Source organism: Macaca nemestrina, chromosome 1 (genome assembly GCF_043159975.1).
Source record: "Macaca nemestrina isolate mMacNem1 chromosome 1, mMacNem.hap1, whole genome shotgun sequence".
NCBI lineage: Eukaryota > Metazoa > Chordata > Mammalia > Primates > Cercopithecidae > Macaca > Macaca nemestrina.
Window position 1 is genome coordinate 232,823,029 of NC_092125.1, and position 25,900 is coordinate 232,848,928.

Here is a 25,900-nt window from a genome sequence, read left to right on the forward strand (position 1 = left end):
GGGGGTGGGCCTGGGGGAGGGACCCCCAATCCTCAGGTCTCGACTTGGGGGGCACAGGGGACTTGAGCCAGCCATTGGGAGAGGCCTGTATACTTTAGCTTTCTGGGTGGGAGGTGGCTGAGGGGGTGGGTAGGGTGGACGCCTCAGAGGCCCTGGGCTGCCAGAGCTCTCCTCGCAAACCCCCAAGCCCACAGGGAATAGAACCATCGGCGGCCACACAGGGCTGACTGGGGCCTGGCCAGTGTGGGCTCAGCAAGTCTTCTGTGGGACCCTCCTGTCGGGGCCAGCTGCCCTGTGCCCCTCACCGCTGGCTAAGTCCTGGGGCCACTGTAGGAAGGTTGGGGGCGCGTGGAGGTGGAGCGCCAGGCCTGGGACTTGAAGGCCCAGGAAGGTTCTGTGCCGGGCGGGCTAGGGCGAGCCCTGTGGGTGCCCACGGCAGCCATCCTGGGCTCAAGGGGGGTCCTCCTTTGGAGCTTCAGCAGGGTTCAGAGGGGCCCATGGGGTCCAGACCCTTCCTGGGGACACAAGGCAATGGCGGATCGCAGGCCAGGCCATGGGGGCCGTGGGGTCACAGGGCTGCAGGAGGGTCCTGGTGCCGAGGGGCTCAGGGTGATGGGCGGGAGCCCAGGATGGGGCAGCCCGGAAGGGAGCATAGGCCAGCTGTGGGGACCCCCCTCCCTCAGGACAGCCCCCCAGGACTGGGCCCAGCCATGGAGTGGGGGCTACTGGGGCCTGGGGGCAGGGCCTGGGGGCTGGGGAAGTCCCAGGGGAGCATCTTTCAGGCCAGTGCTGGCGTGGTGGGGGGCGACCCCAGTGGGCATGGGCTCGGGGCGCTGAGGTGGCAGGACCGCTGCAGAGACCGTGTTTGTAACAAAGTACCTTTATAGGTCCCTGAAGGCGGGCAGTGTGGCTGGGGCGTGGGGTGTGGGGCGTGGGTGGCCGCCCCAGGGCCTCGCGTTCTCGGGCTCCTTGTGTTCCTCCTTGGCTGTCCCCGGGGAAGGCTCTTGCTCCGGGTGCCTGTCACCTGTGCCCGACTGCTCCTTGCCCGGGGCCTGGGGCTGCCCATCGTGGGTGCTATCTGGGTCAGGACTGGGGCCGGGCAACTGGGGACGCTGCCGTGCCAAGGGAGGTGGCACAGGCCTGCGGGTGCCCGGCTGGTCTGGGGCATGCGGCGTGGGTGGCCCGGAGGACTTGGCCTGGCGGGTGGGCGGAGGCAGCCGTCGGCGGAGGCTGCAGGAGCCCCCCAGGCGCGGCCACACGTCGGCCTCTCCGTTGTGCAGGAGCACGAAGCGACGCTGGGACAGCAGAGGCAGCATCTTCTGGCCGCGCAGGCTCTTCTGGAAGGTCTCCAGTGCCAGGTCTGGTGCAGGTGGGGGGGAGAGGGTAAATGGGGGGCAGAGGCTGGGACTGGGAGGAGCAGGAGGGGCGGGGAGGGTGTGGGGGGCGGGGAGGGTGTGAGGGGCGGGGAGGGTGTGAGGGGCGGGGAGGGTGTGAGGGGCGGGGAGGGTGTGAGGGGCGGGGAAGGTGTGAGGGGCGGGAGGGTGTGGGGGGCGGGGAGGGTGTGAGGGGCGGGGAGGGTGTGAGGGGCGGGGAGGGTGTGGGAGGCGGGGAGGGTGTGAGGGGCGGGGAGGGTGTGAGGGGCGGGAGGGTGTGGGGGGCGGGGAGGGTGTGAGGGGCGGGGAGGGTGTGAAGGGTGGGGAGGGTGTGAGGGGTGGGGAAGGTGGGGGCAGGGGCGGCGCTGCCACACAGAAGGTGGAATAGCCCCATCTGTGGGGGTCCGAACTTCGGAAGAGGGCGGGTGGGCATTCAAGACTGGGCAGGCTGTGGGGGTGTGGGGTGGGGGCTTGGAGGGCTCACCCAGGGTCTCGATGACCACACCTGGGATGACCTCCTTCAGGACCTCGCAGTTGGTGTGCAGGGCTGGGTTGGAATTCATCTCCAGCAGCCATACCTGCACCAGACGCCAGTCAGACCCTCCCCACCCCGAGGCCACTGGGCCAGCAGGGCAGAGGCCCTGGTCCTCGTTCAGCCAGGTGGCTCTGGGAGATTGCTTCCTTTCTATAGCGTTGCTCCCCTGTTTGTCCACTGAAACTCTGAGGGTCTGAAGCTCTGGCCTGAGGGGCTGCCCTGAGGAGGGGGTGCAGGTCCGTCCCAGCTGCATAGGAGGTGAGCCTCGTGGATACATCCATCCCCAGGGCTGACTGCAGGCAGGGTGGGGGCTGACTGCAGAGTCTGCCTGGGGCCTGCCAGTGTGGTTAGGGTGTGTGCAGATGGCCCCTGCCTCCTTGCATCTGCCTCCCGTGCCCCCGCCACCCAGGACAGCACCTTGAAGTTGTCATCAATCAGGAAGTCACAGCCGATGAGGTCAAAGTAACCCAGCTTGCACTCCAGCTTGGACTTGGCGGCCAGAAAGCAGTGGGCCATGATCTGCTGCATCCGCTTCTGCAGGGAGACAGGGAGGCATCCTGGCTGTGGCCTCTAGGCCCTGATCACACCCCAGGTCTGAAGAGCCACAGCCACATCCCTCACCGGCACTCCCATCTGAACCCACACCTGTACAACCACACCTGCCCACACGTTCGTGCACTCAGCATCACAGGCTCACAGCCAGAAACTCAGTCAACAAAATCCTGGAGCTCCTGCCCTGTGCCAGGCCCTGGAGATACACGAGTGAGCAAAACTCACAAGAAATCTCTGCCCTGGAGCAGTTCTTTCATAGCAGAAGAGACGGATAGCAAATGGGATGCATAAAATCTCGAATCACCGTAAGAACGGTGAATTTTGTCGTTTTTTAATGTGCTCTGGTTTTATCCTCTGCTCCCCAGCTCAGCTGTAGCCTCAAAAAACAACGGCGTGCATCCCCAGAACTGGAGATAGAAAAATAGACCTCATTTATGAAAAAAATTGTAATTATTTGTTTTCTTATGTCTGGTAGTTCTTTGGAAGATCCCACTTGAAAGGACTAACAGAAAGTATGAGGGCCGGGTGTGTGGCTCACACCTGTAGTCCCAGCATTTTGGGAGGCCGAGGCAGGAGGATCACTTGAGCTCTGGAGTTTGAGACCAGCCTAGCCAACATGGTGAAACCCCATCTCTACTAAAAATACAAAAATTGGCCGGGCACATAGCTCACACCTGTAGTCCCAGCACTTTGGGAGGCCGAGGCGGGAAGATCACTTGAGCTCAGGAGTCTGAGATCAGCCTGGGCAATAAAGCGAGACCTTAGCTCTACAAAAAAATTAACAAAATTAGCTAAGCATGGTGGTGTGTGCCTGTAGTCCCACCTGCTTGGGAGGCTGAGGTGGGAGGACTGCTTGAGCCCAAGAGGCAGAGGCTGTGGTGAGCTGAGATTGTGCCACTGCACTCTAGCCTGGGCGACACAGTGAGACTGTCTAAAAAAAAGAAATATGAGGATGATGTCTCATCAAATAATAGAGAATATCGGTGAAGAGACAAAAATTACAAAAGAGAATCAAATAGAAATTCTGAAGTTGAAAAGTAGAACAAATAAAAAATTCACTAGGGCTTAACAGCAGATTTGAGTTGTTTGCAGATAGGCCAATTGAGATTATTTCGTCTGAGGAACAGAAAGAAGAAAGAGGCCGGGCGCAGTGGCTTCACGCCTATAATCCCAGCACTTTGGGAGGCCAAGGCAGGTGGATCGCTTGAAGTCAGGAGTTTGAGACCAGCCTGGCCAACATAGTGAAACCTCATCTCTACTAAAAATACAAAAATTAACCAGCTGTGGTGGTGCGTGCCTGTAGTCCCAGCTACTTGGGAGGCTGGTAGGCCAGACGATTGCTGGCGCCCAGGAGGAGGAGGCTGCAGTGAGCTGAGATCGCACCACTGCACTCCATCTTGGGTGACAGAGACCCTGTCTCAAAACAAAAGAAGAAAGAAAGAGAGAGAGAAGAAAAACAAAGTCTCAGAGACTTGTGGGTGGGACACCATCAAATGGACTAACATATGCATAATGAGAGTCTCAGAAGGAGAGAAGAGAAAGGAGCAGAAACAATATTTGAAAAAATAACGGCTGAAAACCTCCCAATTTAATGAAAAACAATCAACACATTCAAGAAGCTAAATGAACTCAAAGTAGGATAAACTCAGAGATCCACCACCTCATCAGCAAACTTCCAAAAGACAGAGAACGTCGAAATCAGCAGGAGAGAAGCAGCTTGTCATGGATGAGGCATCCACAGAAAGATGACCAGTTTCTCATCAGAGGTCGTGAGGTGGGCAGGCGGTGGGATGACATATTCAAATTACCGAAAGGAAAAATACTGTTGACCAAAAATTCTACATCTAGCAAAAGCTGCTTCAAAAATGAAGGGGAATTTAAGACATTCCCGGATAAACAAAAGCAGAGGCCGACCTGCCCTACAGTCCTTCGGACTGAAACGAAAGGACACTAGACAGTAACTTGAATTCATGGCTGGAAATAAAGAGCCCCGGTAAAGGTCGTTGTGTAATTAAATAAGAGACAGAATAAATGTATTTTTGTATGTGATTGTCTTCTCCTAAAAGACAACTGTATACAACAATTATTATGAATCCATGTTGACGGACACAAACACACCCCGCTGTAATTTCTGGCAACAGCGTAAGGGAGGGGCGGGGCTGTGTAGAAGCAGTGTTTTTGTATACTTTTGAAATTAACTTGGTGTTAATAACAACTGAATTGTTTATTTTAAAACACTTTTTATTTTAGAAACAGGGTCTTGCGGCCGGGCGCGGTGGCTCAAGCCTGTAATCCCAGCACTTTGGGAGGCCGAGACGGGCGGATCACGAGGTCAGGAGATCGAGACCATCCTGGCTAACATGGTGAAACCCCGTCTCTACTAAAAAATACAAAAAACTAGCCAGGCGAGGTGGTGGGCGCCTGTAGTCCCAGCTACTCGGGAGGCTGAGGCAGGAGAATGGTCTAAACCCGGGAGGCGGAGCTTGCAGTGAGCTGAGATCCGGCCACTGCACCCCAGCCTGGGCGACAGAGCAAGACTCTGTCTCAGAAAAAAAAAAAAAAAAAAAGAAACAGGGTCTTGCTGTGTCGCCTAGGCTGGGGTACAGTGGTTTGACTGTGGCTGCCTGCAGCCTTGACCTCCTGGGCTCAAGTGATCTTCCCATCTCAGCTCCCCGAGTAGCTAGGACTGCAGGTGCACACCACCATGCTGAGCCAGTTTTTTTTTTTTTTTTTTTTTTTTTTTTTGAGACGGAGTCTCGCTCTGTCGCCCAGGCTGGAGTGCAGTGGCGCAATCTCGGCTCACTGCAAGCTCCGCCTCCCGGGTTTACGCCATTCTCCTGCCTCAGCCTCCGAGTAGCTGGGACCACAGGCGCCCGCCACCACGCCCGGCTAGTTTTTTGTATTTTTAGTAGAGACGGGGTTTCACCGTGTTAGCCAGGATGGTCTCGATCTCCTGACCTCGTGATCCACCCGCCTCGGCCTCCCAAAGTGCTGGGATTACAGGCTTGGGCCACCGCGCCCGGCCGCCAATTTTGTTTTTTAGAGATGGGGTCTCACTATGTTGCCTAGGCTGCTTTCAGACTCCTGGCCTCATGTGATCTTCTTGCCTCAGCCTCCCAAAGCACTGAGATTACAGGCATAAGCCACCAGACTCACCCTAATTGTAGTAAATTTAAGATATGATATTAATGGCAATCCTCAGAATAACCACTAAAATAACTCAAAAACATATAGTAAAAGAAATGACAAGGTAATTAAAATGCTACACTAAGCCGGATGTGGTGGCTTATGCCTGTAATCCCAGCACTCTGGGGGGCTGAAGCGGGTGGATCACCTGAGGTCAGGAGTTTGAGAAAAGCCTGGGCAACATAGTGAAACTCTGTCTCTACTAAAAATACAGAAAATTAGCTGGGCGTGGTGGCAGGCGCCTGTAAATCCCAGCTACTAGGGAGGCTGAGGCAGGAGAATCGCTTGAATCCGGGAGGCGGAGGTTGCAGTGAGCTGAGATCACGCCATTGCACTCCAGCCTGGGCAACAAGAGTGAAACTCTGTTTCAAAAAAAAAAAAAAAAAAGTTACACCAGAAAATATCTCTCTAAAACAACAGGAGGCAGTAATGGAGAAACTGAGGAACAAAAAAGACGTAAGACATAGAAAACAAATAACAAAATAGCATATATAAATTCTACCTTATCAGTAATTATATTAAAGGTAAGTGAATTAAACTTTCCGATTAATAGACATTGACGGGGTGCATTAAAAAACATAATATACCATCTACAAAAGATACTTAAGTTTCAGAGACAAAAATAGGTGGAAAGTAAAGGGATGGAAAAAGATATACCATGCAAATGGTAACCAAAGTAGAACTGGAGTGGCTCTACTAATATCAAAGAAAATAGACTTTACAACAAAAATTATTACTACAGAGTAAAAGAAAAGTTTTATAATGATAAACCAAGAAGATCTAATAATCATAAACATACACGAACCCAACAACAGAACCTCAAAACATACAAAGCCAAAAACTGACAGATCTGGAGGGAGAAACAGACAACTGAATATCCCACTTTCAGTACAGAGACAGAAGACTAACAAGTGAATAGAAGACTTGAACAACGTGATAAACCAAACAGACCTAACAGACACCCACAGAACCCTCCCCCCAAAGGCAGGACACACATCCTTCCCCAGTGCACATGGATATTCTCCAGGAGAAACCATATGCTGGGCCACAAACAAGTTTCAAGTGGTTTTTAGATTTTTTTAATGATTTACTTAATGAATAGTAAGTTTGTTTGTTGTTTTTTTAAAGATGGGGTTTTGCTATGTTGCCCAGGTGGGACTCAAACTCCTGGGCTTAAGCAACGACCTGGGATCCCAGGTATGTGCCGCCACACCAGCTCCAACAATTCTTCAATACTTTTTAAAGGGTTGAAATAATGAAGTATGTTGTCTGACACAATGGAATGAAATTAGAAGTCAATAACCGAAGGAAAATTGGAAAAATCACAAATATGTGGAAATTAAATAACATGCCCTTAAGCAACTAATGGGTCAAAGAAAAGCTCACAAAGGAAACTTAAAAATACTTTGAGGTCCCATCCTGGCTAACATGGTGAAACCCCGTCTCTACTAAAAAAATACAAAAAACTAGCCGGGCGAGGTGGCGGGCGCCTGTAGTCCCAGCTACTGGGGAGGCTGAGGCAGGAGAATGGCGGGAAGCAGGGAGGTGGAGCTTGCAGTGAGCTGAGATCCGGCCACTGCACTCCAGCCTGGGCGGCAGAGCGAGACTCCGTCTCAAAAAAAAAAAAAATACTTTGAGGTTAAGTGTCGTGGCTCACGCCTATAATCCCAGCACTTTGGGAGGCCAAGGCAGGCAGATCACCTGAGGTCAGCAGTTCAAGACCAGCCTGGCCAACATGGTGAAACCCCATCTCTACTAATAATACAAAAAAAATTAGCCGGGCGTGGTGGCACGTGCCTGTAATCCCAGCTACTCGGGAGGCTGAGGCAGGAGAATCGCTTAAACCTGGGAGGCGAGGTTGCAGTGAGCTGAGATTGCACCATTACACTCCGGCCTGGGTGACAAGAATGAAACTCCATCTCAAATAAAATAAAATAAAATATAAAAATAAAAATACTTGGACACAACACACAAAATCTTATGGATGCATCAAAAGTGGTGGTCATGGGGAAATTCATAGCACTAAGCACCTACCTTAAGCAAGAAGAAAAAACTGAAATCATAACCTAAGTTTTGACCTTAAGAAATTAGAAAAAGAGGGTTTGAGATGAGCCTGGCCAGCAAGGTGAAACCCCGTCTCCACTAAAAACACAAAAAAATTAGCCGGGAGCGGTGGCGCGTGCCCATACTCCCAGCGACTCGGGAAGCGGAGGCAGGAGAATCGCTTGAACCTGGGAGGCAGAGGTTGCCATGAGCTGAAATCGTGCCACTGCACTCCAGCCTGGATGACAGAGCAAGACTCCATCTCAAAAAAAAAAAAAAAAAAAAAAAAAAAAAAAAAATTAGAAAAAGGAGAGCAAACGAAACCCCAAGCAAGCAGTAAGAAGGAAATAATAAAGACGTGACTGGAAATAAATGGAATAGAAAACAGTAGAGAAAAAATCAGTGAAACCAGGAGTTGGTTCATTGAAAAGATCAACAAAATTGATAAAGACTTAGACAGACTGACCAAAAAGGAAAAAAAAAAAGGAGAGAATAATCAAATTACTAAAATCAGGGGAAAAAGACTTTATATTGATTAAAAGGATGACAAGGGAATACTATGTACACTAAACAAATTAGATAACCTAGAAGAAATGGACAAATTCTTTTTTTTTTTTTTTTTTTTTTTTTGAGATGGAGTCTGGCTCAGTCGCCCAGGCTGGAATGCAGTGGCACAATCTCGGCTCACTACAAGCTCCGCCTCCCTGGTTCACGTGATTCTCCTGTCTCAGCCTCCTGAGTAGCTGGGACTACAGGCACCCGCCACTATGCCCACTAATTTTTTTAGTTTTTAGTAGAGACAGGGTTTCACAGTGTTAGCCAGGATGGTCTTGATCTCCTGACCTCATGATCCACCCACCTCAGCCTCCCAAAGCGTTGGGATTACAGGTGTGAGCCACCATGCCCAGTGAAATGGACAAATTCTTAAAAAAAAACAAACCAGACTACTGTAATCCCAGCACTTCGGGAGGCTGAGGCGGGCGGATCATGAGGTCAGGAGATCGAGACCATCCTGGCTAACACGGTGAAACCCCGTCTCTACTAAAAATACAAAAAAACTAGCCGGGCGAGGTGGCGGGCGCCTGTAGTCCCAGCTACTCGGGAGGCTGAGGCAGGAGAATGGCGGGAACCCGGGAGGCGGAGCTTGCAGTGAGCTGAGATCCGGCCACTGCACTCCAGCCTGGGCGACAGAGCGAGACTCCGTCTCAAAAAAAAAAAAAAAAAATGAAAGTTAATCAATGCAATACAACACATTAATGTAATGATGGGAGAATAAGACATGATCATCTCAGTGGATACAGAGAAAGCATTTGACAGATTTCAACATCCTTCTATAATATTAACAAAAACCACTTAACCAATTGGGAACAGAAGGCAACTTCCTCAGCCTGACGAGGGTATTTATGAGAAACCTCCTCAGATCAGGAACAAACAAGGATGACTGCTTTTGCTACTTCTTTTCAAAATTGTTCTGGAAGTAGCCGGCAATATGTAAGAAAAGAAATAAAATGCATATATATTTGAAAGGAGGAGGTAAAGCTGTTTCTATTCCCAGACGACATGATCCTTACATAAAAATCTTGAAGAACACACACACCCACGGAGCTAATAAGTGAATTCAGCAAAGTTGTAGGATACAAGATCAACACACAAAAATCTGTTTTATTTGGATACACTAGCAATGGATAATCTAAAAAGGACATTTAAAAAATAACTCTATTCAAGGCCGGGCACGGTGGCTCAAGCCTGTAATCCCAGCACTTTGGGAGGCCGAGACAGGTGGATCACGAGGTCAGGAGATCGAGACCATCCTGGCTAACACGGTGAAACCCCGTCTCTACTAAAAAAATACAAAAAACTAGCTGGGCAAGGTGGCGGGCGCCTGTAGTCCCAGCTACTCAGGAGGCTGAGGCAGGAGAATGGCGTGAACCCGGGAGGCGGAGCTTGCAGTGAGCTGAGATCTGGCCACTGCACTCCAGCCTGGGCGGCAGAGCGAGACTCCGTCTCAAAAAAAAAAAAAAAAAAAAAAAAAAACAACAACTCTATTCACAAGTGCCAAAATAATAAAATGCCTAGGAATGACATTTGCCCTCGGTGACAGACTTGTACGCTGAAAACTACAAAACATTGCTGAAAGAAAGGGAAGAAGACCTAGAAAAATGGAAAGGCCTCCTATGTTCATAGATCGGGAGACTAAATATTGTTAAGCTGTCATTACTACGTGACCTACAGATTCAACGCAATGCCTATTAAAATTTCGATGAGGCCGGGTGTGGTGGCTCACACCTGTAATCCTAGCACTTTGAGAGGCCAAAGTGGGCAGATCGCCTGAGGTCAGGAGTTTGAGACTAGCCTGGCCAACATGGTGAAACCCAGTCTCTGCTAAAAATACAAAAATTAGCCAAGCGTGGTGGTGGGTGCCTGTAATCCCGGCTACTAGGGAGGCTGAGGCAGGAGAATCTCTTGAACCTGGGAAGCGAGGTTGCAGTGAGCTGAGATTGGGCCACTGCACTCCAACCTGGGCGACGGAGCGAGACTCCGCCTCAAAACAACAACAACAAAATAAACCTTTACAACTGGACAATAAAGACCAGCCACAGCGTTTGAATAGACATTTCTCTAAAGCATATACACAGCTGGCCAGTGAACACATGAAGTTATTTGTCATCAGCAAAATGGAAATGAAGCCCACAATGAGGTATTCCTGCACCCAGACTGGACGGTGATTTTTTTTTTTTTTTTTTTTGAGACGGAGTCTCGCTCTGTCGCCCAGGCTGGAGTGCAGTGGCCGGATCTCAGCTCACTGCAAGCTCCACCTCCCGGGTTCCCGCCATTCTCCTGCCTCAGCCTCCCGAGTAGCTGGGACTATAGGCGCCGCCACCTCGCCCGGCTAGTTTTTTTTGTATTTTTTAGTAGAGACGGGGTTTCACCGTGTTAGCCAGGATGGTCTCGATCTCCTGACCTCGTGATCCGCCCGTCTCGGCCTCCCAAAGTGCTGGGATTACAGGCGTGAGCCACCGCGCCCGGCCCTGGACGGTGATTTTTTTTAAAAAGAAAGGAAAATAACAAGTGTTGGCAAGATCTGGAGAAACTGGAAAAGTGGTTCATGGTTAAGTTCAAGTGTGTTACCCTGTGACCCCACGACTCCATTCCTGGGTATTTTCCCAGGAGAACTGAAAATATATGTTCATACAAACAGCATTTCATAATAGATCAATAATAAAACTCAGCGTCCACCAACTGATGACAAAATATGGTCCATCCGTATGAAGGAATGTTGTATGAAAGGGATACATGGCTTGATGACAAAATATGGTCCACCCATATGAAGGAATGTTGTGTGAAAGGGATACATGGCTGGGCGCAGTGGCTCACACCTAGCACTTTGGGAGGCTGAGGCGGGCAGATTACGAGGTCAGGAGATTGAGACCAGCCTGGCCAGCATGGTGAAACCCCTTCTATACTAAAAATACAAAAATTAGCTGGGCATGGTAGCACACGCCTGTAATCCCAGCTTCTTGGGAGGCTGAGGCAGGAGAATCGCTTGGACCCGGGAGGTGGAGGTTGCAGTGAGCTGAGATTGTGCCACTGCACTCCAGCCTGGGCGACAGAGTGAGACTGTCTCAAAAAAAAAAAAAAAAAAAAAGAAAAGAAAAGGAAAGGAAAGAAAAGGATACGTGGACTGTGTGGATGAACCCTGAAAGCGCCACGCTAAGAGAAAGGAGACAGGAGAGAGAGAAGGTCCATCAGCGGCGGTTGGGGCTGGCCAGCAATGTAGCTGTGATAGCTTGTTAGTACAGTGTTTCTTTTTTGGGGTGATGAAATGTAGCTGTGATAGCTTGTTAGTACAGTGTTTCTTTTTTGGGGTGATGAAATGTAGCTGTGATAGCTTGTTAGTACAGTGTTTCTTTTTTGGGGTGATGCAATGCAGCTGTGATAGCTTGTTAGTACAGTGTTTCTTTTTTGGGGTGATGCAATGCAGCTGTGATAGCTTGTTAGTACAGTGTTTCTTTTTTGGGGTGATGCAATGTTCTGGAATTGGTGGTGGTAACTGCACAACTTTTGAAATACTAAAAACTACTGAACTGCATACTTTAAAATGGTGAATTTTGTGTTCTGTGAATTATCGCAATTGAGAGAGAATTTGGGAGATGTGAGGAAAGTAACTGGAGGCTCCTCTGAGTGCCGCCGTCCCAGCCACAGTGACACGCGCCTGTGGGTGAGGAAGGACCGTCCCTGGCTGCCGCTTCCGGGGCCTGGCCGAGGTGACCAAGACAGATAAGGAGTCCTTCGGCCAAGCCCCGTTTTAATCCCAGCTTCACACCATGCTGCTCAAGGGCCTTTGCTGCCAGGGTTGTTTTAAGTACCCCACAGGTACCCCACGGAAAGGAACCCTGCAAAATTAGGACACCCCACGGCACATGGCCCTTAGCTAGGAGTCCAGCCTGCACGGAGGTACCCCACGGAAAGGAACCTGCAAGGGCTGCTGCTGCTCCAGGACACCTGGCCCCGGGGCTGCTATCGGCCCTGCCCTGCCAAGTGGAGGATCTGAAAGGAACAAAGACTTCACACGGTGGCTGCCACTGAAGCCGAGCTGTCCCCTGACCCTACAGGGAGGCTGCTCAGAGGGACCCGTGCAGACAGGCCCCCGGCTGGGCTTTCCGTCTGGGCCTTTGCTGGCTGCTGGGGACAGGCACTACCAGCTAAGGGAGTGGAGACGCTGGAAGGGTTTGGTTCCACACGGTCAGGTCACGCTTTAGCGCAGCCGCCCATGCACGCCAGGGACGTCTGTGTGCCTGGTGCCCAGCCCGGCCATGCCCCCCGCCCCGAGGGGTCTCACCCCGGGCTGGAGGGCACAGTGCACCCACCGTGAGGGTGGTGAAGACCCAGTCCTTGGGGAGGCCCCGGGCTTTCCAGAACGTGGTGTTGATGTATCGGTTGAGGCGCTCCATGCTCCACACCGTGTCCTCCTTCAGCAGCACGTACAGCGGGCTCTTCTTCTGCATGAACTGGGGCAGACGGCGCCTGGAGACTGGCTCCCAGAGTGTCCAGGGCACCTGCCCTCATGGGGGTCCCCAGGAGAACTTCCCCTAACCTAGAGGGCCTGTTCCCTGGGGGTTCCCTGAGAGCCTCCCTCAGCCCCACCGTGACCTGCCTGCAGAGACCCTCCCACAAACACCTTCATCTGCTGAGACCCCCCTTCAGCTGTGAAGACCCCGCAGATCCTCACAGAAGGCCCCTACCTGGACTCTCCCATGAAGGCCCTTCCCCAGAGACCTCTGCCCAACGGGCCCCTCTGACGGCCTCAGAATCCCCTTGGTTCCCACGCCCACCCAGACACCATTCTCAGAAACCCCAGCTGCAGCTTGGGAGCCAGGCTGTGCACTGGGGGGTGCAGGGCTCTGAGCCCTTTCCCCAGCTAGCGGGGTCCCTGCCACACCCTTCTTCTGCTGTGCGCAAACGAGGGAGGGGAGAGGCAGTGCTGACTGCCGGCGGGGGGCAGCCCAGGCTACTTCTAGGCCTGGGCCACCTCCATCCGTAGCCGCACCCCCTCTGCATCCCCTAGCAGTGAGAACCTCCCTCTAATCTCATCCCAAGGCCACAGGGAGGGCCCTCACCTACGGCGGACTCTTACCTGGTTGGTCAGGTGGCCGCTGAGGTCGCTGGAATGGGGGTCGTAGAGGCTGAGGGTGAGGCGAGCATAGCCGTGGCTGAAGAAGATCATGTAGGGTGTGGTGCAGGCGATGAGCAGGTAGGAGCGCACGTCAAACTTCCTCCCATCCAGCAGCAGGGGGTTCTGGATATACCTGGGGGCACCACATCGGGGCTGCTGGGCTGAGCCGCGGGGCTGGCCTGGCCTGCGTCCCCTCACACCCCACCCCAGGCCTGGGCCATTTCCTCAGCGTCCGGCCTCTGACCCAGGTGTGACCTCCAGGGAAAGGGGGCCTTTCTGGGCCGGAATATGTCAGGGGAATTGGAAGGAAGGGCCTGGCACCCTGATCGGTGCCCCAGGGCTTAACCACAGTAGGAGCCTGGAGGGCTGCCTGGAGGAGGAGGGCATGAAGTAGCTTTGGAGAGGAAGGGAAGGAGCACACCAGGCGGGCGGCCGGGGGGTCCCAGGCAGTGTGTAGGGGGGCGTGCTAGGCAGAGGGGGTGCGCCAGGTGGAGAGAGGGAGCACGCCAGGTGGAGGGACGTGAAGGAGGAGCCGATGGAAGCCGGGGACAGTGGACGGCAGCTGTGGCCAGAGCGAAGCTCTACAAGGGCCGAGGTGAGCCTCGTGCAGCCACAGGGCTTTCCGGAGGAAGCCCCCCACCCCGGAAAGGAGAGGTCAGCTTGGCCATAGGCCTGCAGGCTGCAGCTGCTGACTGGGCTGGGGAGTAGGGGGCTGGCAGCCGGGAGGCCACCCAGGCCAGGCCACCTGCGGGACAGAGGGGGCCCCAGCTGAAGGACAAACTGACCAACCCCTCGATCCTGGATCCTGTGTCTGTGACCCCGGCCTGGTGTGACCCCTCCCCTCTGCTGACTACGCGGGGCCCGGCGGCGGTCTGCACAGGGGCTGGTGGTGCAGCTGCCTTCCACGGCCAAGGGCTCCTCCGCGGCCCTGCTGACCGCACCAGTAGGGCCCGGGTCAGCCCCCCAGACCCTCCCCGCTCTGGGCACCTGCGGCCGCACCTCTGCACCACCCGCGCCTGAGGCCCCCGGAACGGCGACTTATGGTGGATGGGGTCGTCCTCCGCGCTCCGGGTCTTGGCCTGCAGGGCGGCAACTTCCTCCTGGTTCCGGAGCAGGAAGATGCCTTTGCCCTGGTTGGAGGCCGTGGGCTTGCAGATCCATATCTGGGTTTCTGCAGAGAAGGTCGCCTGAGCCCTGGCCCCGCCCACCACCAGCCCCGCCCACCACCAGCCCCGCCCCCAGCCCGGCCACGCCCCTCCCAGTCCTCCTAAGGCGCGGCCAGGACCCTCTTCTCCCGGCTGCGACCCTAGGCCCGGCGACTCCAACCCTGGCCCTGCGCTAACCACACGCCAGGCCCCAGCTCCTGCCCGTGCCTCGACCACGCCCACCAGGACCAAGCTCCAGCCCTGGCCCCAGTGCCCTCATACCCCAACCTCCACGAAGGCCATTCCCTCCCCTTTCCAGCACCTCAGCCCCCACCCGGACCGGGCCCAGCCCTGGCCCCTTCCTGACCGCCTCGTCTGGTTCCAGCCCCACGCAGCCTCTCCAGCCCCACGCAGCCCCTCCAGACCCAGGCAGCCCCTCCAGACCCAGCCCTGCCCTCACCAGCCCCCACTTTGGTCCAGCCCTGACCCTGTCTCCCCAGGGCCAGCCTGGTGTCCCGCCAGCAGCCTCTCACCGTCAAACAGGGTGAAAAAAGCCTCTCTCTCGTGCTTGAGGTCCAGGCGGTAGGTCTCTGGGAAAAACTCCTCCATTCTCAGGACCCTGCAGGGCAGGGAGGCAGGAGGATGAGCTGCTGTCCCTTCGCCCCAGGATGGTGGGCGGTCTGAGGCCCAGTCTGTGGCCCGGCGGGAGGGAGCGAAGGCACTGGCACCTGGCGTCCGTGGCCGTTCTCCTTGTGGGGACTTTGCGTTTCCTGCCCCTTTGCAGGCCCCCCCACGGGCTTTGCTGCTGGCCGCGTCCTTCCGGCTGCCGACCCCCACCTGGGACCCTCCCGCTGGCTGCTTTTTCCCTCATGGTTGCCCTCCCGGCTGGCACCATCTCAGCCATTTATGAGACACCAGCTCGTGGCAGCGTCCTCACGGCTGGGATGGGGGAGCCCCAGCCCCGCCCAGCTCTGCATTCACCGGACGGCCAGCGTGGGTCTCTGCCCGGCTGGGCTGAGCCTCTGACTCTAGCTCGTGGTTTTCCTTTGTGTGGGACCCCCTCCCCGCTTTCTCCTTTTCAGACTACACCAGGTTTAGGTCTGAACTTCGGTCTGAAGGGCCCCTCCCAGCTGGGCTAAGTGAGTCTACCTCTGTGGCCTGAGGTGTCCTGGGCTTGTCCACGGGAGGTCCTCCAGGGTGGGTGCTGTTGCATCCTTTCCCAGCCTGCAGCCCAGGGGACAGAGGGCCTGGGCCGAGGGGCCAGCTCATGGTGCTTGGAGTGGGTGGGGACTGGGGGATGGGGCACGGGTGGTGAGTGGGTGGACACGTGAGGGTTTTTTGTTTTTTTTTTTTTATTAAGACGGAGTCTGCCTCTGTCGCCCAGGCTGGAGTGCAGTGGCCGGATCTCAGGTTCACACCAGTCTCCTGCCTCAGCCTCCCGAGTAGCTGGGACTACAGGCGCCCGCCACCACACCCGGCTAATTTTTTTGTATTTTTAGTAGAGACAGGGTTTCACCATGTTGGCCAGGATGGTCTCGATATCCTGACCTCATGATCCACCTGCCTCGGCCTCCCACAGTGCTGGGATTACAGGCGTGAGCCACCACGCCCGGCTGGACACGTGAGTTTTGATGGAAGGAGGCGACTGGGTGGACCGCGGTGCCTAGGGGAAACAGCTGTGTTGCTCTAGGCTGGAAGTGGACGCTGGATGTGGTGTAAGGCTGGCGTCATGGGTAACTGGGGGCGGGGGGTGCAGATGGAGGCAGCTGTGGTTGGCTGGGCAGGTGCTTGGTGCAAAAATGTCTGGGCCAATGAAGTGGGGAGGGATGGGTGGGTCCATAGAAGGGCAGTGGGTGGGGCTGGGAGCAGGAGGACGAAGTCGCTGGGATGGATGGCCCAGACTTGGGTGAGCGATGGACGGCCTCACTCAGGGCACCCACGGTGACGGTGGCACGGTGTGGGATTTTGGATGGACGAGTGTTTGGGGTGAAGGCACATGACAGGTGGGTTGTAGCTGGGTGGGTCTGTGAGATGGACGGGTGGGTGGTGTCAGGCCCAGTGGGCTGGGGACGTGTGGGATCTTCCCTGTTTAGCCGAGGGGAAGAGGCTGGGTTTATGGGATGGGCGTTTGGCCCTCTAAATGACAGGTGGAAGGTGGATTCAGGGTGCTGATGGGTGGGGGCTAGGGCCAGCCTGGGAACCCAGGTAGGCAGGGGCAGGGGCAGGGGCAAGGGCGGGTGCAGGGGTGGGTGCAGGGGCAGGGTCAGGGACAGGGATGGGGCAGGGGTGGGGGCGGGGCAGGGACAGGGGCAGGGATGGGGCAGGGATGGGGCAGGGGCGGGGGCGGGGACAGGGCAGGGGCAGGGACAGGGCAGGGGCAGGGACGGGCAGGGGCGGGGGTAGGGGCAAGGGCAGGTGCAGAAGCAAGGGCAGGGACGGGCAGGGGCAGGGACGGGCAGGGGCAGGGACGGGCAGGGGCGGAGGCAGGACCAGGGGCAGGTGCACGGGTGGGGGCAGGGGCAGGGGCAAGGACGGGGCAGGGGCAGGGGCAGGGACGGGGCAGGCGCAGGGGCAGGGGCAGACTCACCTGGCCTGGGTCCCCCCCGGCGCCTTGCTGGCCTTGCTCATGGCCCATGCCCGCCCCCGAAGGGTGCTGAGCAGCCCGATCTTGGTGGTGAGGAGCTTGTTGTTGGGAAGCTGGTACAGCAGCTGCTCTCCTGGAGGTCAGAGGCCAGGGCACGTGTGGAGGGCGTGCAGGACCTCGGTCCCCACTCCTCCAGTCTGCCCTGTGCTCCGGCCCAGGAGGCCCCTGCAGGCTGCCCCCCGTGGCGCCGGCTCCCGCTACCTTCCCGGAAGCTGCCGTAGCTGTCTCGGCTCTTCACCTCACACCACTTCAGCACGTAGTCCTCCCGGCGGCTGTCCTGGATGCGCCGCCAGCCCTTGCTTTTGCAGTAGGAGCTGATGCTGCAGGGGGGCCGGGGTGGGGGTGACCTGGGGGCCCGGGTGAGGCCGGCGGGCGGCCAGCGGAGGCCGGGCTGTGCCCTGGGAGCAGGCGGTGGGCATGCAGCGGGACAGGACCGCCCAGGGCCCCTACTCACATCGCAGCCCCGTTGTTGCCTCCGATGTAGAAGAAGGGTCCCGGCCTCGTGCTGTGGGGCGATGGCTTCCCGTCCCCCAGCAGGAGCCCCTCCAAGAGGGCAGCTGGGGGCCCAGTGGCATCAGTGTCATCCGAGTCTGCAGGCGGGTGGCTGGTCAGGAGCCCAGGGGGTCCGGGCGTGGTGGAGACTCTTCCTGCCCCCTCCAGGTCCGGCCCGCCGTGCCCACCTGTGTCGTGGTCTGGCTGGCTTGGCTGACACGGGAGTCCCTCCTCCTGGCTGCTCCCCATTGGCCTCTCATGGGCTGGGCCTGTGAACGGGGTGGGGTCCCACCCGGGTGGCTACGGGAGCTGTCCACTCAGCCCAGACATGGCTCAGTCAGTTCGCTCCCAGCCCATTTCTCCAAGACCCTGGACAACCCCCCTGGCCCATTTGGGGCTCAAGTTCAGCCCGAGCTCCGACCCAACCAGGCGGCCTGGGGACTGTTTACACCTGGGGAGGGGCTGCGACCACCCTCCAGGGCCAGCCTTCCTGCCAGGGTGGGGAGCTCGGAGCAGGGGGCAGGGAGGTCGACCCCCACCCTCCTCACCAACAGGGCAGTGGCCTGGTGCAGGGCAGGGGCCAGGCTGTGAGGCCAGTGCTGGGTGCAGACGTGACACAGGGATGGTCCCAGGAGGGCAGGGGTCACAATGTCCATGATGATGTCACGGGTGACCCAAGGGGCCATTGTCAGGCAGGGGAGATGAGGGGCTGCCCTTCTGGGAATAGGCAATGCTGCCCAGCGGCTGCCCATGGGGGTGGTGCCAGCCAGGCAGAACCCTGGGCCGCGGAGCGCGCACCTCCCCTCTGTGCCTGTAGAGCCTGGCGCCCACAGCTGGGCCTTTTCTCGGAGCAGCAGGGCGTGGCCGTGTGTGGGTCCTGCCCCTGCCCCATGAGACCGACTGACTTCCTTGGGGATGGAAGTCTGTCCCAGGGAGGCCTTGGCTTTGGAGAGGAAGGAGGCCACTCAGGGCTGCTCTATTCACCTGGGACTCGAGCCCGAGGCCGCCGCTGGATCCTTGGTCTCTTGCCCCTCTTGGAGCTGGCTTGGGTCCGAGTGGGCGGTCCCCGGCGATGGACGAACCGGGTGCAGCTGTGGGCCATTGGCCGGGGGGCGCCAGGCCGAGGGCCCTGCAGGGAAGATGCTGCTTTGACCCTCCTGTGGGAACTTCGGGCAGCCCGAGGCCCCAGCACTTGGATGGAGCAAGCAGTCAGGCCCACCCTGCCCAGGAAAGGGCGTCTCCCAGGGCTGTGGACTTGAGCCTCTGTAGGTAGCTGGCTCCTGCCTCCGTGGCAGCCGTGGGGCTTGGCGCCGTGGGGGGCCGAGGCTGTGTCTGCACCCTGTCTCTGCCGGGCGAGTCCTCCCCTGCCGGAGCTGCTCCTCGGGCGTGGGCGAGCTCGGCCTGGGTGCCAGCTGGAAAGAAGGACAGCGTCAGGCCTGCCGGGTCAGGCACCTGCCTGAAGAGTGGAGGTTGGGGGGACTCCCTGGCCCGAGCAGGGGTCTCCTCTGTCTCCGCTGCTGATCCCAGAGGCCAGTTGTGGGCTGTGTGCAGCCACCTGGTACCTGCCATCCGGGTTCCTCTGCGGCCGCCCCCGGGCGCCAGGCCCGACCCCCAGGACACTGTCCCCAGCACCTTCCTGTGTTGTGACTCAAGAACATCTCAGGAATTTTCAGCCAGTTCCTTGACAGATCCTGCTACCGCCGTCTCCAGCAAACAAAGCCATCTTGGGGCTGCTTGGGAGCTGAGGCCTTTTTTTTTGTTTGAGGCGGAGTCTCGCTCTGTCTCCCAGGCTGGAGTGCAATGGCGCGATCTCGGCTCACTGCAACCTCTTCCTCCCGGGTTCAAGCGATTCTCCTGCCTCAGCCTCCCGGGTTGCTGGGACTACAGGCGCCCGCCACCACGCCCGGCTAATTTTTTGTATTTTTAGTAGAGACGGGGTTTCTCCATGTTGGTCAGGCTGGTCTCAAACTTCTGACCTCAGATGATCCACCCGCCTCGGCCTCCAAAAGTGCTGGGACTACAGGTGTGAGCCACCGCGCGTGGCTTAGGTGAGGACTTTCAAGGGTTTGAAGGAACTCGCCCAGGAGACGGGAGCACACGGCAGTGGAGGCTCTGAGGCTAGAGAAGGCTGGAGCAGGCCTGAGGCTCCAGGCTGGGGGCAGAGCTCTCCAAAGGCAGCCCCTGCGGCTGACCTGACCTGCAGAGATGGTGGCATCGCTTTTGGCTGCACGAGGCCTTTGTGTCTGCCCCTCCCTGCCCCACCTGAGTGACAGGAGGGAAGGAGACAACGAGGAAGCCCACGGGCAGGGGAAGGCGGGTAAACCGAGGCAGCCGTTCGCACGATGACCCAGCTGGGTGGGGCCACTGGGGCCCGTCCTGGGGGAGGAGCAGAACACAGGCTGGGCCCTGCACCTGTGGCCGGGAGAGCCTCACGCCCTCTTCCTAGGGTGGGCTGGGCACGAATGGAAGAAGTTGGGAGCCCTGAGACCCCTCCCCACTCAGAACAGGAGGACTTTTGGAGGAGGCTGGACCCTGCGCTGACACGGAACAGGCACGTGCGTACGATACTCTGCCTTCAATGGAGACCTCAGCTCCTTCTCATGGGTTCTCAGCACCCAGGAGTCCTGCTGGGGAAGGGGATCCTCTAAAGTTCTGACTCACAACCAAAGGGCTGCCCAGTCCCGACAGCATCATCAGCGGGACTCCCAGGTGTGAACGAGAATGACAGGTCTACACACGCACACACACACACACAGACATGTCTACACACACGTCTACACAGACACACACACCTACACACACACGTCTACACAGACACACACACCTACACACAGACACACGTCTACACACACATGCACAGACACAGACACACCTACACACAGACACAGACATGTCTACACACACATGCACAGATGCACACACACCTACACACACATGCACACAGACCCATCTACACACGTGCACAAGCACACCTACACACAGACACACATGTCTACACACACATGCACACACACAGACACGTCTACACACACATGCACACACAGGCACCCACACACACACGCTGACACACACACAGACACGCACAGACACGCAGACACACACAGAGGAAGAGGAAAGGGGAGAAACGGAAACAAGCCCACCTGGAGAAGGCTGGGGTGGTGGAGACAGGACCCCTCAGAGAGCCGCATGCTTTTAAAGCAAAGGCATAGAGAATACAAAAGAGCTGATGGGAATTAAAAATGCAACACCAGGGTTGGGCTTTAAGTCAAGGAAATTGCCCAGAAGCGAACGCTGGGGTTGGGGCTGTGGGTGTGAAGCCGAGGTGCTGCACAGCAGGGCCACCGTGGAGCCCCAGGCGAGAGGGGAGGCCCCAGGAGACACAGGCCCAGAGCCGGAGGAAAGAGGCAGTGGTCCTGGCCAGCCCTGGCTGCCCACCAAGGCCACTAGCAGCCCTCCAGCCTTCCTGGGGACACACAGGGCTGGAACCAGCCCAGGAGGCTCCCAGCGGGGAATTCCAGGAATTCCATACCTGGCCTACCACATGTGGAGGTGGGAAAAGGTGGGGAGACGTCCCTCCGGGAAGCCTCGAAGACTCACAGGTGTGAGGTGTCTGGGAGAAGATGCAGCAGCTGGGAGCTTGCAGCTGACCTGTGTGCCCCAGCCTCCCCTCCCCGCGCAGCGGCCTCCCCTCTCCGAGCAGCGGCCTCCCCTCCCCGCCCGCACAGCGGCCTCCCCTCCCCGCCCGCGCAGCGGCCTCCCCTCCCCGCACAGCGGCCTCCCCTCCCCGCCTACACAGCGGCCTCCCCTCCCCGCACAGCGGCCTCCCCTCCCTGCCCGTGCAGCAGCCTCCCCTCTCCGCCCTCGCAGCGGCCTCCCCTCCCCGCACAGCGGCCTCCCCTTTCCGCCCACGCAGCGGCCTCCCCTCCCTGCACGGCGACCTCTCCTCCCCGCCCTCTCCGCCCCCTCCGCCCGCGCAGTGGCCTCCCCTCTCCGCGCAGCGGCCTCCCCTCTCCGCGCAGTGGCCTCCCCTCCCCGCGCAGCGGCCTCCCCTCCCTGCGCAGCGGCCTCCCCTCTCCGCGCAGTGGCCTCCCCTCTCCGCCCGCACAGCGGCTGGGAGCAGCAGCCTCGCAGGGTTGCTGTGAAGGTGGAGTTTCCACACGTAACGTGAGGACAGCACCCGTCACACACCGCACGGTCCACAGGGCTGTGGCGATGATTGTGGGGCGAGGGGAGGCAGAGCTCAGGGGCAGCTCAGGATAGGCGGGGACACAAGCATGTGTGAAAAGCAAGGCGATCGCCAACTCTGAGGAAAACAAAGGGCACCACCCGGGGAGGCCGGGCAGCTCTGCCCCGAACATCATTCGTGGCGGGATGATACGGACAGGGCAGCATGTGGAGGACAAGCCCCTTTCACTGTCCGTGGGGAATTTCTGCCCTGGAAACTCCGGAAGCAGCAGTGTCAGGTGCTGTTTGGAAACGGCCAGGCGGTTGGAAAGCGGAAGCACAGCGCCCAGCGCCCCCCCAGGAAACTGCCTCCGTGTCTGAGCAGCAGCTGGAAGAGGCAGCCAGGTGCTGATTTCATTGTAAATCATTGTAAATGAGGCCTCGTTTGGGCTTTTCTAATTTTGTGTACTTATTATGTTCACGAGTAGCTAAATAAGTTGTGAGCTGTTATTTTTTCTCATTGAAATTAAAGGTCTTTTTTTTTTTTTTTTGAACAGAGTCTCGGTCTGTCACCCAGACAGATACCTACACAGAGACACACCTACAGACACAACACAGACACACAGACATGTCTACACACACACACACACAGACACACACACACACACACAGACACACACACACAGACACACACACACAGACACACACACACACAGACACACACACAGACACACACACGCACACACAGACACACACACACACACACACAGACACAGACACACACACACAGACACACACACACAGACACACACACACAGACACAGACACACAGACACACACACACACACACAGACACACACACACAGACACACACACGCAGACACACACACACACAGACACACACACACAGACACACACAGACACACACACACACGCAGACACACACACACAGACACACAGACATGTCTACACACACACACAGACACACACACACACACGCAGACACACACACAGACACACACACACACACGCAGACACACACACACGCAGACACACAGACATGTCTACACACACACACACACAGACACACACACACACGCAGACACACACACACACACAGACACACACACAGACACGCACACACGCAGACACACACACACACAGACATGTCTACACACACGCAGACACACACACACACACGCAGACACACAGACATGTCTACACACAGACACACAGACACACAGACGCTGACACACACACACACACAGACACACAGACACGCACACACGCAGACACACACAGACGCTGACACACAGAGTCGCACAGACATGCGGACACACAGACACGCAGACACACACAGAGGAAGAGGAAAGGGGAGAAACGGAAACAAGCCCACCTGGAGAAGGCTGGGGTGGTGGAGACAGGACCCCTCAGAGAGCCGCATGCTTTTAAAGCAAAGGCATAGAGAATACAAAAGAGCCGATGGGAATTAAAAATGCAACACCAGGGTTGGGATTTAAGTCAAGGAAATTAAGTCAAGGAGTGCAGTGACGTGATCTCGGCTCACTGTAACCTCCACCTCCCAGGTTCAAACGATTCTCTTGTCTCAGCCTCCCGAGTATCTGGGACTACAGGCGCCCACCACCACGCCCAGCTAATTTTTTTATTTTTAGTAGAGACAGGATTTCTCCATGTTGGCCAGGCTGGTCTCAAACTCCTAACCTCGTGATCCGCCCACCTCGGCCTCCCAAAGTGCTGGGATTTCAGGTGTGAGCCGACACCCCGGCCTGAAATTAAAGGTTTCTTAAGCGGCTGCCCACTGTGTGTGGTGAACCCGGGGCCAGAACGCAGGTGGGACGCAGCCTCCCGAGCGTCAGAAGCCGCTGGCTCCACACGCCTGTCCGTCTAGTAAACGCGTTTTGGAGTCTCTGATGGACGTGACTCTGAATCCGGAAAGAAAGTGTCTCACTCCGAGATGCTGACCGACGCGTCCTGTATGGCGGTGGGACTCGGGAAGCCGGCGGCGCCCAGGGTGCAGGATGGTCGTGACGCCCCTCGATGGGGACACGGTGTAAAGGCGGCATGGAAACTCAGCTCACGACCTTACGATAAATTGTAAAATAAGGTTTTTACCTGGTGAGATGAAAAGACCGGCAGGAGACTGCACCCCGGTAGGATGAACAGAGGAGACTTTTAAACCTGAAGAAATCGTCCAAAAAGCGACCACACGTTGGTGTCCTGCTTCGAGCTCCCCCCAAGAATCTAAGCTTGGCCACCTGGGGCCCTAGGAAGGTACTGACATTGTTCGAAGAACCGGTGCCTCCCGGCCAGAGCCGCTGTCTGGGGATGCACGCCCTGTGGTCTCAAGCAGTCGTCTGTCCAGGACTTGCTCTGGGGAAGCAGACCTGGTCCCAGGCCACAGAGCTCGTCCCAGGGCTGCCCTGCCCTCCCACCCAGCCCAGTACACACACGGTTCCCTGGCCTGGCCTGGGCCCGAGCCTCTCGCATGGTGGTGCTGGGTTTGGGACCCGAGTGTGGCCTCCGCAGAGCAGGCTCAGCCTGGCCCCACCCTACCCGATCCCTGTCCGGTCCCCTCCCCAGCCTCCTCTCCTGGGCAGCCTCCCGAGGGGACCCGCAGGCAGGGCATAGGAGGGCGGGGCCAAGCCCACTGGACCCCGGCAGATGGCCACGGGCGCCCTTACCTGCCCAGCCCACAATGTCCTGGGAGCCTGGGCCAGGAAGCAACAGTGGTGACCTGGCAACCATCTCCTGGCAACCACCGTGGCAACTGTCTCCTGGCAACAACCACGAAGCCGGAGCCCAGAGGTGAGCAAGGGTTTGCGAGGACGGGGAGGGGCTGCTGAGGGGCGGGGCCAGCCTGGGAAGCAGGGCTGAGGGCTGAGGCTGGAGAAGGGGTCTCATGGGCAGTCACCGCTGGGCCTGAGCCCCGGGGCCTGAGCCCCTCCACCCGGCCCTCCCAGATGGTCCCTGAGCCGTCTCTCAGGCCCCACCCATGCTCCGAACTCCAGGACCTGGCCCGGGCCAGGCTCCCGTGCACCCTGGCCATGTTTGCGGAATACCCAGCTGCCGATGCCTGAGCATTCTCTGTGCTTCAGGCGGTCAGGTCCCTGTTCTCTCTCCACAGTCCAGGACGAGGTGCTGCTGTGCCCTCCTCTGCAAACAGGAACCGGGGGCTCAGAGAAGTCAGTGCCCCACAGAGGGGAACTCACATCTGTCCGTCCAAACTGCACCATTCTGTAAGCCCTCGCCGTGTCACAGACCTCGCGAAAGTGAAGCGTTCAGTGGGAGTTTGGGCCGTGAGGGACAGCCCACCCGACCTGACGTGATCACACTCTGCTGGGAAAAACTCCAAGAACATCACGATTACCTTCTGCGGGAACAAGGGCCATCATGAAGCCCTACGGCCCAGGTCCCTCCCACCCATACCTACAGGCACCCCAGCCCGTAGGCAGCGGTGGGCTCTGGCATCAAGCTGGTCCCCGCCTGGCAGGTGTTTGCAGTGTACCTGTGTTGCTGTAAAGCTGCCCTTTCTCTATCTTTGTGTGTCTTTGTTTAACCCTCACCTTCTCTGTTTTTTTTTTTTTTTTTTGAGACGGAGTCTTGCTCTGTTGCCCGGGCTGGAGTGCAGTGGCCGGATCTCTCGGCTCATTGCCACCTCCGCCTCCCAGGATCAAGTGATTCTCCTGCCTCAGCCTCCCGAGTAGCTGGGACTACAGGCGCCCGCCACCTCGCCCGGCTAGTTTTTTGTATTTTTAGTAGACACGGGGTTTCACAGTGTTAGCCAGGATGGTCTCGATCTCCTGACCTCGTGATCTGCCCGCCTTGGCCTCCCAAAGTGCTGGGATTACAGGCTTGAGCCACCGCGCCCGGCCTGTTTTTTTTAATATACAGAGTCTCGCTCTGTTGCCCAGGCCGGAGTGCAATGGCACAGTCTCAGCTCACTGCCACCTCCGCCTCCCAGGATCAAGTGATTCTCCTGCCTCAGCCTCCCGGGTAGCTGAGATTACAGACACTCGCCACAGTACCCGGCTAATTTTTTTTTTTTTTTGAGACGGAATCTCGCTCTGTTAT

At 57.2% G+C, this 25,900-nt stretch overlaps 1 protein-coding gene across 6 annotated transcripts; it reads right to left on the reverse strand.

The window, feature by feature from the left end:
- Positions 1 to 864: 864 nt before the first annotated feature.
- On the reverse strand, positions 865 to 24,213 carry LOC105498302 (tubulin tyrosine ligase like 10). 6 transcript variants are annotated; one of them, XM_071068183.1, is made up of 15 exons: positions 24,109 to 24,213; positions 23,942 to 24,007; positions 18,864 to 19,056; positions 18,629 to 18,773; positions 17,607 to 17,913; positions 17,354 to 17,472; positions 17,096 to 17,225; positions 15,658 to 15,732; positions 15,042 to 15,127; positions 14,351 to 14,534; positions 13,325 to 13,496; positions 12,558 to 12,698; positions 2,326 to 2,442; positions 1,858 to 1,951; positions 865 to 1,360 (listed from the first exon to the last, which is right to left on the reverse strand). In XM_071068183.1, coding segments are annotated over exons 1-15 (2,310 nt in total). In that variant the 5' UTR covers positions 24,111 to 24,213; the 3' UTR covers positions 865 to 881. The 6 variants fall into 6 exon arrangements, with proteins under 6 accessions (XP_070924284.1, XP_011768623.2, XP_070924282.1 ...); XM_011770321.3 differs by having other exon boundaries at positions 14,363 to 14,534; positions 17,607 to 17,742; positions 17,833 to 17,913; positions 18,629 to 19,056; XM_071068181.1 differs by having other exon boundaries at positions 17,607 to 17,742; positions 17,833 to 17,913; positions 18,629 to 19,056.
- Positions 24,214 to 25,900: the final 1,687 nt, after the last annotated feature.